The 12195-nt window shown below is 41.7% G+C and overlaps 1 protein-coding gene across 1 annotated transcript in view; it reads right to left on the bottom strand.

Moving 5' to 3' along the window:
• Positions 1–1612, bottom strand: part of LOC310723766 (potassium voltage-gated channel subfamily E member 2-like) — a 32549-nt gene extending 30937 nt beyond the window's left edge. Inside the window, exon 1 of the mRNA XM_083537209.1 lies at positions 1532–1612. Coding sequence (XP_083393335.1) covers positions 1532–1555 — 24 coding nt within the window. The 5' untranslated portion in view covers positions 1556–1612. The remainder of the gene's footprint in view (positions 1–1531) is intronic.
• Between the last annotated feature and the right edge of the window lie 10583 nt (positions 1613–12195).

Genomic DNA, 12195 nt, shown 5'->3' with positions numbered 1-12195 from the left:
TTTGTATATGTATATGAGGAGCAGGAGTTTATCTTAGCTGTTAAAAAGAATAAATATGTTAAAATGTGATGGTTAAAATGTTGAAATGCAAAAACAGTTTTAAAAAGTTAATATCTGGTTTTATAAATAGGTTTCTGAAATCCTATGATTTATTTTGTACTGTAATATGGAAATACATGATGATTGTTGTTCATTGGAACTGACTTGTTGTTATGTGTTGTGATGTGTGCCTATTCAATTACATAATGATTACAGTATTTATAACCTTTACAATTGGTTATATTTGATTCGACATTTGAATGGAGAAAAGTTGATTAGATTTGAACAGAAATGAGGCAATTGTAATTAATCTATTCTGTACTGTATGTATAGATTGGTTTTTTAGAAAGGGATAGACCATCTTAATCTGACCCTAGCGGTCAGTGGCGAGCCAACCGCAGAAGTGAACGGATCAAGAGCCCGGTGTGGCCAGCCGTGGCATCTTTGGACCAGCATCAACCTGTGCCTTCATTTGTGATACAGATAAGAACATACGTAAACCTACCTGGGTAGTGAAAAGAACATACTCTACGAAACACACACACAAACGTCAACCACTTCAATGTACTCTTTCTTCATTTTAGTTTTTATTTTGAGTTTATTGTGCGCTGTGCACTCAGGAAGCCTTCTTAGGTAGGCAGGGAATGAAAATGACTGGCAATTTATTTTGTATAATAAATTTTTTCAAATTTACCTGTGTTGTGTTGTCTGTTCTCTGATGACCGTTTACTATTTCAGGCTCCATAGTCGTATCTAGAGCTTCTGATACTAGCCTAGCTTTAATTTCTTAATACTTAAATTAGGTATTATTTACATTAACCTGACAAGGAGCTTACACAGCCCTCCCCATTAATTCGGGCTTGGGACCCGCACTAAGAGTGCACTGGCTTTTGCAACCCTAATGGCTGCGTTTAACTTAGACTTTTCTTCAAAACTCTAAAATCTCATAAAAAAAAAAATACAAATTTAGTTTTGAAGTAATAACAAAATATTAAAAAGCACAAGTGCATCACAACTAAACCATGTGATTACTAAATCTGGTCATTTCTCCTGGGTACTTTAGTGACATAGATTAGTAACCTAAAACTGAACTTCTATTTTGATTTAAATGTATTTTGCGTAAAATTAGTCTTGTAATCCTCACACGAGATACATACCCAATATGCAACAGAATGTGGAAAAATGTGATCTCAGTGATTTTGACTGTTAGGATTTTTACACAAAATTGTCTATAAAGTTTTCTGAGAATGATACAAAATACTCAGAAATTACCCAGTTTCGTGGACAGAGACTATTATGTACATATAATGCTAGTGTTGGTGTATTAGAGCAACTGTTAAATGTTGTAAATGTACATTAAATGTTTTATGCATATGTGTTATAGGCTGAATTTTCAATGTGCTTAAATGATCAATAGTTTAAAGAAACATTTGTGGGAAAATTACAACTAGGGTTTTAGTAAGAACATCAACACAGTTGTGTGGAAGCTTACCATGTTCATACAGTACTTTTCCATTCCACACTCCTATTCTTCCTTTCTCCTCTGACCTGTGGACTCCACTCATGACTTGTATGATACGTTGTCAATGTTATGACTGCACTGTTTACAGTCTATTTATAACCCATCTTGTAAATCTGAGTGCGACTCTTTATGTATGCCAGTTACAATTGCTGTTTATATTTCTTATTAACAAAAGAATCAAGATCTTGACATATTAGAGATGTAAATGTGAAGGGCTGTTGTGAATTTAACAGCACATTCTAAAATGTCTTTCTTAATATTATAAATGCCAAATTATATTTTGATGATGCTAAAAAAACGTGGATTCGTAAGGAAGGTAATAAAATTTAATGTACATTTTTTTTTTTTTTTTACATTAAAACATTGTGTGACAGGAACCAAATCTTGTAAAAGCATTTAGCCAAGAATTTTTATTTTCTGATTTCTGCTTAGGTTAACAGAGGTCTGTTCTTACTGTCAAGGCCATTAAAAGGTCTTATGCAATAAATGTCTGTAAGTACGAGTGCTGAGCTTTATATAGACATAAGATGATTTTAAGATTTTTAGATTTAGAATGTGTACTTTGATCTTGGACCTCCAGCAATTATGAAAAAAGAAGCTCAACTCTCATTTCACTTTCATCTTTATCAAAACCACAGTGCCGAAGCCTGTTGTATTTTTCACACTTGAACATATTTCTTTTTTCCATTCTGCTTCTTTTTTGGTGAATGATAGCTGTAACAGGGGAATTTCAGTCCTGTTGAGATGCAGATTTACCAGCCACCCATGTGGAATCTTGGGAATGAGCGGAATCCATTTTTGGTTCCGTTGGCCAAGTATAATTGTTATGGGAAATGTGGAATAATGTAAATCAGTGGTTGGAAGCAAGGGCTGGTGAATCAGCTCTGTGGAAATACTCTTGTGTGCTGGGGTCTAATGGGTTTGCATTACCAAATTAGTAGAAAATAGGGAAATTGGGATTACTTAATGAAATATTCGTACATGGAAAAAATGATTATTTATTGGTCTATGACTATATCACTATTCCTAATTCAACTATAGCTGGAAGGTAAGTTTAGGATTTAACAATTTAAACAAGTGGATAATGCTCGGCTGAAGGGAAAACAAAGAAATAACAAATTAACAGATAATAATCTTTGCAAAAGATTAATTACCCTTTTAACATCCTGCAAAATGCTTCTGAGTACATACATATTATAGTTAGCATTGTATAGTAAGTAAAGTAGCATATGCAATAATAATAATAAAAGAAAAGCAAATAACATTACAATTATTTTTATAATCACAGCTGTGCATTTAAACCCTTAATACTAATATATAAATAATGGAGCTCTACTGCAAGAATTTGTTTTTCAAGACTTCCACATCACGAACCTCACAATTTCTACTGTGCTTGCCAAAAAAGCAAAAAACACTTACCTTAACACCTGCCTTCCTCAAGATACATATCAAGCTCTGCTACACATTCACTTTGAGCCTCAATTGAACCCACTATCTTTCAAAGTACAAGAAAGGTATGCATAAAGACTTTTCTCTGTAATGGCACCCAGATGGGGAAATTAACTTTCCCTGACTGTCCAAACAGCTGTGTCACTGATATTCTGATTTCAGCTAAAGCTGAAGTGAGGAAAACTCTATGCAGTGTTAACCCACGGAAGTCTGCTGGACCAGACAACATTCCTGGCAGAGTGTTTAAGGAATGTGCACAACAGCTAGTGGATGTCTTCACCGACATCTTCAACATCAGTTCCCACGTGCCTCAAGACGGCGACCATCATTCCCGTGCCGAAGAAGTCTACTGTCTCCTGAATCAATGACTATCGTCCTGTCGCGCTTACACCCATCATGATGAAGTGCTTTGAGAGGCTATTCATGAGACCCAGCTTCCACCCGCACTGGACCCCACGCAGTTTGCATTTCGTCCAAACCGGTCCACGGACGATGCCATCTCCACAACCCTTCATCTGGCCCTCACCCAACTAGACAAAAAGGACTCTTATGTACGGATGCTGTTCATAGACTTCAGCTCAGTATTCAACACGATCATCCCTTAGCACCTGATTGAGAAGCTGAACCTAATGTGCCTGAACACCTCTCTCTGTAACTGGATCCTGGACTTCCTGAATGGGAGACCTCAGTCAGTCCGGAACGGGGCACCTCAGGGCTGTGTGCGCAGTCCACTGCTGTTCACTCTGCTGGCTTACAACTATGTAGCAATGCACAGTTCAAATCACATCATTAAGTTCGCGGATGACACGACCGTGGTGGGTCTCATCAGCAAGAACGATCAGTCAACATACAGAGAGGAGGTGCAACAGTTAACAGCCTGGTGTGGAGTGAAAAACCTGTCTCTGAACATTGACAAAACTAAGGAGATGGTTGTTGACTTCAGGAGAGCACAGAGTGACCATTCTCCACTGAACATCGATGGATCCTCCATGGAGATCGTCAAGAGCTCCAAATTCCTTGGTGTTCACTTGGTGGATAATCTCACCTGGTTACTCAACACCAGCTCCATCATCTCACCTGGTTACTCAACACCAGCTCCATCACCAAAAAAGCCCAGCTCTACTTCCTGAGAAGGCTGAGGAAAGCTCATCTCCCTCCCCCAATCCTGACATTCTACAGAAGGACCATTGAGAGCATCTTGAGCATCACTGCCTGGTTTGGATCGCAAGACCCTACAGAGGATAGTGAGGACAGCTGAGGATGACCACACACACCCATCACACACACTTTTCACTCTCCTACCATCAGAAAACAACTGTGTGACTCAACACACACTTGTGCTCACTTCACACACCGCCATGACGTTTTTTGCACATCTTTCCTGAACTGCTGCTATATTGTTCTTTTGCACAACATTTTGTTTACATTTTGGCTACTGTTCAATTTTGTTCAATTTGTCTTGTTATAACAGGTTTACTGGCAGAGCTATTTTGTTTTCTGTGTTTTGTCCTGCACTGCCCTGTGTTGTCTTGCACTGTCTTGTGTTGTCTTTGCACTGTTTGCACCAGGTTGCACACATGCATTTTATATGTCAAGGACACTTACTAGTCCTTAGCCCTGTGTTTTCTGTTTCTGTGATTATTGTTTAATGTAGCATCAGGGTTCTGGAGGAACATTGTTTCATTTCACTGTGTACTGTGTCAGCTATATATGGTTAAAATTACAATAAAAGCTTCTTGACTTGACTTAAGCTGACCAATAGAAGTACAGTAGTAAGGAGAATAACATTTCTGGATATTAATTGAACAATCGACTATCTGTAGGTGAGGTTTCTGATTTCAAACTAATTTGGAACATCTCTAGGTTACGTATGTAACCCTAGTTCCCTGAGGGAATGAAAAGCTGTGTTGGAATGCTTTGGAAATGCTACTGCGTTGTCCATGCTCTGAATAATAAGTCAAATCAGTCAAAATTTAAGGCAGGCTGTCACCGGTGGGGTGACGTCACAACCAGGAAGTATAAAATGCCCATGGAGGTGTGGCATAGAGATGCAGCATCTCATTCCCTCAGGGAGCTAGGGTTACATATGTAACCTAGAGAAGTTCCCTTTCAGGAATGAGATGCTGCGTCGGAACGCTTTGGGAATGAGAGTCCAATAACACCACACCGACCAGTCCCTGACTAGTGTGAATGAGCACCACTGAGTCAAAGGATGTCAACAGAGGTCAAGGTTGTAAAACTTGGCAAAGGTGAGTGGGGTGGACTAGCCCGCAGCGTCGCAGATGTCTTGGAGGGACACTCCAGAGGACCAAACCCTGGAGGCTGCCACACTCCGGGTAAAGTGAGCTCTGACCCCCAGACCAGGAGAGATTAGGCCGGCTGTGCCTGGTCCGAGCACTGGACTGCTATGTCAGCCGGACAAGTCTCTGGAGGAAGTTGGAACAATTGTTCACCTGCTACTGCTCTCCGAAGAGAGGCCTTCCTGTTCATAAGCAGGTGCTCAGCAGATTGAGCGGGGAGAGGGGAGCCGGTTCAATCTCTACTGGTCTGGGGTGTGGAATGTAGGAGGATTGAATGCCTGGAGGCTGACAGGTTGTGAGACAACCGAGGGCACCTTGGGGATGTAACCCACTCTAAGGTGCAGGAAGGCACTGACCATGCCTGGAGAGAGGAAAGAGGTGGCCACAGAAAGGGAGCAAATAGCCAGCAAGAACACAGCTTGACAAGTGCCTCCATAAAATCTTGGCCAAAGAATCGAAGGGGGGCTCAGACAGAGCCTCCAACACTATGGCCAGGTCCCATCCAGGCACTCTTGGACGAATCGTGGGCCTCAGCCTTCGGGTGCCACAGAGAAAATGAGTCAGGAGTGGGTCTCTGCCCAGTGAATGCCCGGACATGGAGGCGTGGTAGGGCGGCATACAACCTCCTTGTGGAGGTATCGCTGGAGAATGGACTTCACCACCAGAACCTCGGAGTTGTGCCCCTTCAGGCGCCCAGCCACAGCTTCCACAACTCAGGGCAGGGGTGAACTATTGTGCCCCCTGATTTCTGATTGAGAGAGGAGATCCCTCCTTGGATCCCTCCTGGGGCTACCAGGAGAAGACCGACTTTGTCCTGTTGAATTGTCTCCAGAGCTTCTGGAAGCAGCACAATGGGGGGAAGGCATAAATGCATAGCCTTGGCCATGGTTGTGCCATGGCATCCAGTCCCAGCGGGCTGGAGGATATAGGGAGAACCACAGGGGACAGTGCAACATCTCTAAAGACGCAAACATGTCTACTTGGGCTTTGCCAAATTTTTCCCAAATCTGCTCTGCCACCTGAGGGTCAGAGACCCTGATATATGAGACCACACATGTGTTGTCCGAGCGGATCAACACATAATGGCCTCTGAGGTCTGGGAGGAAGTGCTTTAAAGCCAGAAGCATGGGCAGCATTTTTAGGCAATTGATGAATTTTTAGGCCACCATGAATGGGGACTCTCCCATAGATCTTGCGCAGAGCACCCACTCGTGACTCGCATACGGCGTTAGCACTGTGAGACGCCCGTGACAAACCAGTCCTCGAATCTGATCTGAGACGACCTGCTTGAGGGTCAACATCTTGACCCGGAGCCTCATCAAAGAGCGGTTCAGCTGATGTAGATCTAGGATAGGACGCAACCCACCGTCCTTTTTGGGAACTATGAAGTACTGGCTGTAGAACCTGGACTCTCTGTCTGACGAAGAGACCACTTCGATGGCCTCCTTCATCAGGAGAGTGTTTACTTCTTGTTCCAGGGACCAGAGCCTGCTCACTTCTCTCAAGAGAGAGAGCCCATTGAACCGAGGTGGGCAAGACCAGAACTGAAATGCATAGTCTCGCTCTACAGTGCACAGGACCCACTGGGACACATCTGGCAGAGCCATTCAGGCTGCCAGGTTCTCCCTTAGTTCTAGGTGCAGTTCTAGAGACGAGACCTCCTGGTCCGCCTTAACACTGGGCGGAACCTAAGGAGGGAGCTTTTTGGAGCTGGCCATGCCCTTAAAACACATTTCGTGGCAAGGTTAATGAACCAGGTCCCTGAAGGGGCCGGAGCTACATGCTCTCCGGTCATCTGTCCACAGGTCGGGTCAGGACCTTTTGGCCGAAGCCCACTTTCTGGAGATGACAGTCCTCATCAATCTGTCATCTAACGGGGCTTTGACCCAGGGCGCCATGTGGGATCCCGCACAGGGGGAGAGTGCTTTGAAACTGCCAATGGCCGTAGCAGTCTCTTTTTAGGCCAATCTTGGAAGCTGGCTGCCCAAATGGTATGCCTGTAGCAAGTCAAGTCCAGTCAAGACTGGTCCGACAGCACCGACATGGTTTGCAGACATCCAGAGTCTCGACCTGCTGAGGCATAAGCCTTACCCACCAGCACAGAGGTAGTGTGCAGAAGCTTGGTATAATGTCGGGGGTTTAAGGGCAGATGCCACACCCGGGGAGAGATAGCGAGCCAGCGTCTCTTCAACCCGTGGCATGACACCATAGCCATGATCCCTAAGCCCCAGGATGTTGGAATAAACTGCAGTCTTGGGGCTGAAGGGGCAGGACAAGAAAGGTCGAGCCCAGTTCCTGGACACCTTGTTGTGCAGGTCGGAGAAAAATGACCCGCAAGACCCTATGCGGAGGCTGTGACACAAAAACCGCTCATCCCGCTTGCTCGAGGAGGGGGCTTTATGCTCACCAGCCAGCCAAGCTATTTACAGCTTCTGAACGGCACGTGTCACAAACTCCAGTAGCTGCTCGCTATTGGGTTTGCAAGGACCCCCCTCCTCGGAGGAAGAGAGGCAGAGCTGTGTACCCTTGTGACGGGGGAAGACATAGCCAAAAGGCGTGCCTCCGAAGCCGAACGAGAGCTGGACCAAGCTTTGGAGGAAGGAGAAAGGGACAAGCCTGTCTCCAAACCTTCTGCGAGATCCACAAGCGAACCGGGGGACCGGAAACGGAACCGCAAGGAGTGGGGGTGCCTTAAAGCAGTGCTGGCAATCTCCAAAGCCGAAATCGCATGCGCCGCTCCCAAACAAGCCGCACACAGGCTGTGTGTATCCCCTCCCATAATAAAACAGCGGTTAGAAGCACAAAACAGACAGAAAAAACATAAAATTTCACACAGAGCGCTTCATGAACAAACAGAAGCTGAAGCCAGCTTCTCTCCATGGGTGTTTTATACTTCCTGTTTTTGCACAAAACAAAAAATTTGGCTAGAAATTTTTTTTTATTTGTGTAGTGTTTTTGCTGTTTCGCTGTTTGGCTAATATTTTGGCTGTTTTTTAGCTCATAACTGAATATAATTTTTTACTCATTGCCTATCTGTTCACTTAAGTATAATTTTGCAGTATTTGTTTGCATCCCTGTTAGTAGATGAAAGCTTGAGTCCTGATACAAAATTTTTAATAAATAAATTGTTTCATATACCAGTGGCAGGGCTATCAGAATCATATACAAATACATATACAGTATTTACATACTTAAAAGGCAATTTTTAAGACAGACTTTTTAAGAAAAGTTGGACATCATGGGATCAGGTTAGCCAAAACAGTTCAAGAGATTTGTTAAGCTTTTTTATGAACCATTTATACTTTTGTGTATTCTTTCCTGTAGAATTTGCACACAAACACACAATTTGCCTTCATTTCATATCCACAGGAAAATTGTAATGCAAAAATGGACAGGAAACACTTTTTCTAAGTTTTATACTGATGCTTTTGTGAGAGATGAATTATGCAGGCAGCACAGACTTGTTGAATTGTGTTCATTGGATTTCTTCCTTAATGGCATTCTTTATTAATGGCATTCATTCTCACTGCATGAGATGCCTGTATTTGATGCAGCATTTCTGTATAATATTAATGATTTCTTTAGCTCTGGCATTATAATGATTTATTATTATCATTATTATTATTATAATTATTATTATTATTATTATTATTATTATTATTATTATACAAATACATATTGACATGTATTAAGAACGATTCAGGTAGGACACCACTGAAGGCCTAGATGTGAAATGCATGGCCTGTCACTGACATATACACAATCATATTTAGAGATGTTTTTTTGTTTTTCTGGCCCCTCATTATTTTCAACTTTGGTTTTATATAATCATCCAACTGTCTTAATTTATTGACTGTCTATATCTCACTGCTCTTGAAGATCTTTGCAGTTTAAATCATGCTTTCTGTTTGCCTTTGTTGTTCTTTTTGCCTTGGATAACAGAATCCTGTTAAACAAGTCTCATTGGAATCCTAGAGGCAAGCTGCTGCTTGTGTGTTTCGTGTGTGTATGTGTTTGTGTGTATGTTTTTGTGTTTGTGTTGGGCTGACATTATGGCATTGTTTTTGTACAAGGCACAACCTAGACAAGGGAACAGCCAAGTCCATTGTATCTTGACTGAAACAGATTCATAAATTAACCCTCACAAGTACAGATATCTGTGCAGAAATCATGACCACTTTCTCACACTTTATTACAATTTTAAAATGTCATTGCTTCTTAAAGCAAAATAAATAGGGATATTGAAGGATTCGCACATTGAAAATCAGACACATACTGTATACATACAGTGCATTCAAAAAGTATTTAGAATTCTTTTATTTTTTTCACTTTTGTTATTTTGCAGTCTGATACTGCAATGGTTCAAATAGTTTTTATTTTTTATTATTAATCTACTCTCAGTACCCTATAATGTCAAAGTGAAAACAGACTTCCAGAAATATCTGTATATTTCTCAAAATAAAAAACCCTGAATTCTGAATACTAATTAGAATAACTAGTCAGACCCTTTTCAAAAACACTTGAAAATTAGCTCAGGTGCTTCCTGATTGCAAAGAAAAACAAGCCATGAGGTCAAAGGAACTTCCTGCAGAGCTCAGAGACATGATTGTTGCAAGGCACAGATCTAGGGAAGGCTACAGAATTCTGATGCATTAAAGATTCTCAAGAGCACTGTGGCTTTCATAAGCCACAAATGGAAGGAGATTGGCACAACCAGGACTCTTCCAAGAGCTGGTCACCCTGCCAAACCGAGCAATCGGGGGAGAAGGACCTCCAACTGGGTCGAAGCGTCACCTTACCACATGACAAGAACCCTAAACACACAGCCAAGACAACACAGGAGTGGATGTCCTAGAGTGGCGCAACCAGAGCCTGACTTGAAAACGTTTGAACATCTCTGAAGAGACCTGAAATTGGCTGTCTATCAATTGTCCAACTGACCCTCCTTGAGAGGATCTGCGATGAAGAAAAGCAAAATTCCCTTAATTCAGCTGTGCAAAGCTTGCATTATACCCAAAAAAGAAGTCAAGTCAGTAATTTCTGCCAAAGGTGCTTCAAGTACTCACGTACTAAGTATAGGGTCTGAATACGTATGTTAAAGTTAAGTTTCTTTCGGCTTCTCCCGTTAGGGGTCGCCACAGCGGATCCTCCGCACGTTTGATTTGGCATATGTTTTACGCTGGATGCCCTTCCTAACACAACCCTCCCTAATTTATCCGGGCTTGGGACCGGCACTGAGAGTGGCTGGGGATGGTTCCCTGACCGGGAATCGAACCCGGGTCGCAGCGGTGAGAGCGCTACATCTTAACCACTAGACCACCAGGGGACCGGTCTGAATACGTATGTACTTGTCATATTTCAGCTTTTTTTATTTAAAAAACAGAAATTTCTAGAATTCGGTTTTTACTTTGTCATTATCAGATTAATAAAAACATTGTACTAGCTTTGGTGCAACATAAAATTTAAAAAGTAAAGAAGGTCTGAATACTTTCTGAATGCACAGTACTGTACATTCTTTACACATACACGTAATTATTTAAAATACTTTAGCTTGCAACTTTGCTTTACTACCTAGAAATATTTTTCAAAAACTACTAACTGCAAACACATTTATGGTATTTAAAATCCAGAGCGACTTACAATAAGCCCTTTTACACAAGTAAACAAGTGAGGGTTAAAGGCCTTGCTGAAGGGACTAACAGAGGCAGCTTGGCAGTGAAAGGTTTCGAACTCACACCCTTCCAATCCCCCCACCCACTCACTGACCACCACCACCTCCCAAATAAAACAAAACCATGTTATAATAATACAATGCTGGATAACTTGGCAAATTACAGAGTGATTTATTTTATCTAAAAATTTTGCAACTTTACAATGCCAGACAAACTTTCTCACTGAATCATCTTGGCAGTCAGTACAGATTTTCACTGCACCATAATTTAAAAAACGAAAAAAACATTTTTGCAGACACCCTTATCTAATATTCAGACAACTGAGCTAACAACTGAGGTGGCTAACAGCCTTGCTCAAGAGCCCAACAGTGGCCGCTTATATTTTAAATGTTAACCCACACAATTCTTTATTACCGACGCTTCCCACCTTATGAACAAGTTACTTTCCGAACAACCGTTTGTACCAAACATTTGTTCGTAAGTTGTTACTGTGTACGTTATTAACAATACAATATACTAAAACAAATTGAAATAATCGAAATACTGTATACAATATTTTGTATTAAGTAATCAAAAGATTTTAAAAAATAGAAAAAAACTTTATTAATTTACTCTAGTCCAGTGTGTATCATGTAGACTTGTTACGTTCGATTCTAAAAGGCGGCTCTCCTCCGTTTAAAATTTTTTCAAATTTCACTTTTAGGACAGGTTTGTTCATATCCGTAAAGTCTGTAAAGTAGGGAGCATCTGTAGTAATGCCCAGTCAGTGCTGTGTCCCTTTGCTGTGCCAGTGCTGTGTTTTAGCATACTCAAAAATTTCTAACCCTAACAAGAAATTCAATGTTGTGCATTGCTGACAGTTTTGAGTTGAAAGAAAATTTTAAACATAAAAATCATTTAAGATCATCATAGTGATTAGGGTTGCACAAGCCAGTGCGCTCATAGTGCCGGTCTAGGGTTGCGTTAGGAAGGGCATCCAGCGTAAAACATGTGCCAAATCAAATATGCGGATTACAAACCAGAATTTCATGCTGGATCGGTCGAGGCCCGGGTTACCAATGACCACCACAGGTATCGTTAGCCAACAGGGTAGCAAAGGGTGGAAATTGGGCTACTAAATTATGTCTACAGAGACAGCAGGGAAAGGAGAACTTGAGGAGAGTGGAGGTTTGGGTTGGTACTTTAAATTTTGGTACTATGACTGGTAAAGGGA

Source organism: Silurus aristotelis, assembly GCF_946808225.1.
Source record: "Silurus aristotelis genome assembly, chromosome: 3".
Classification (NCBI taxonomy): Eukaryota; Metazoa; Chordata; class Actinopteri; order Siluriformes; family Siluridae; genus Silurus; species Silurus aristotelis.
Note: the sequence above shows the minus strand (reverse complement) of the source record. Positions and strands in the feature narration are given on the sequence as shown.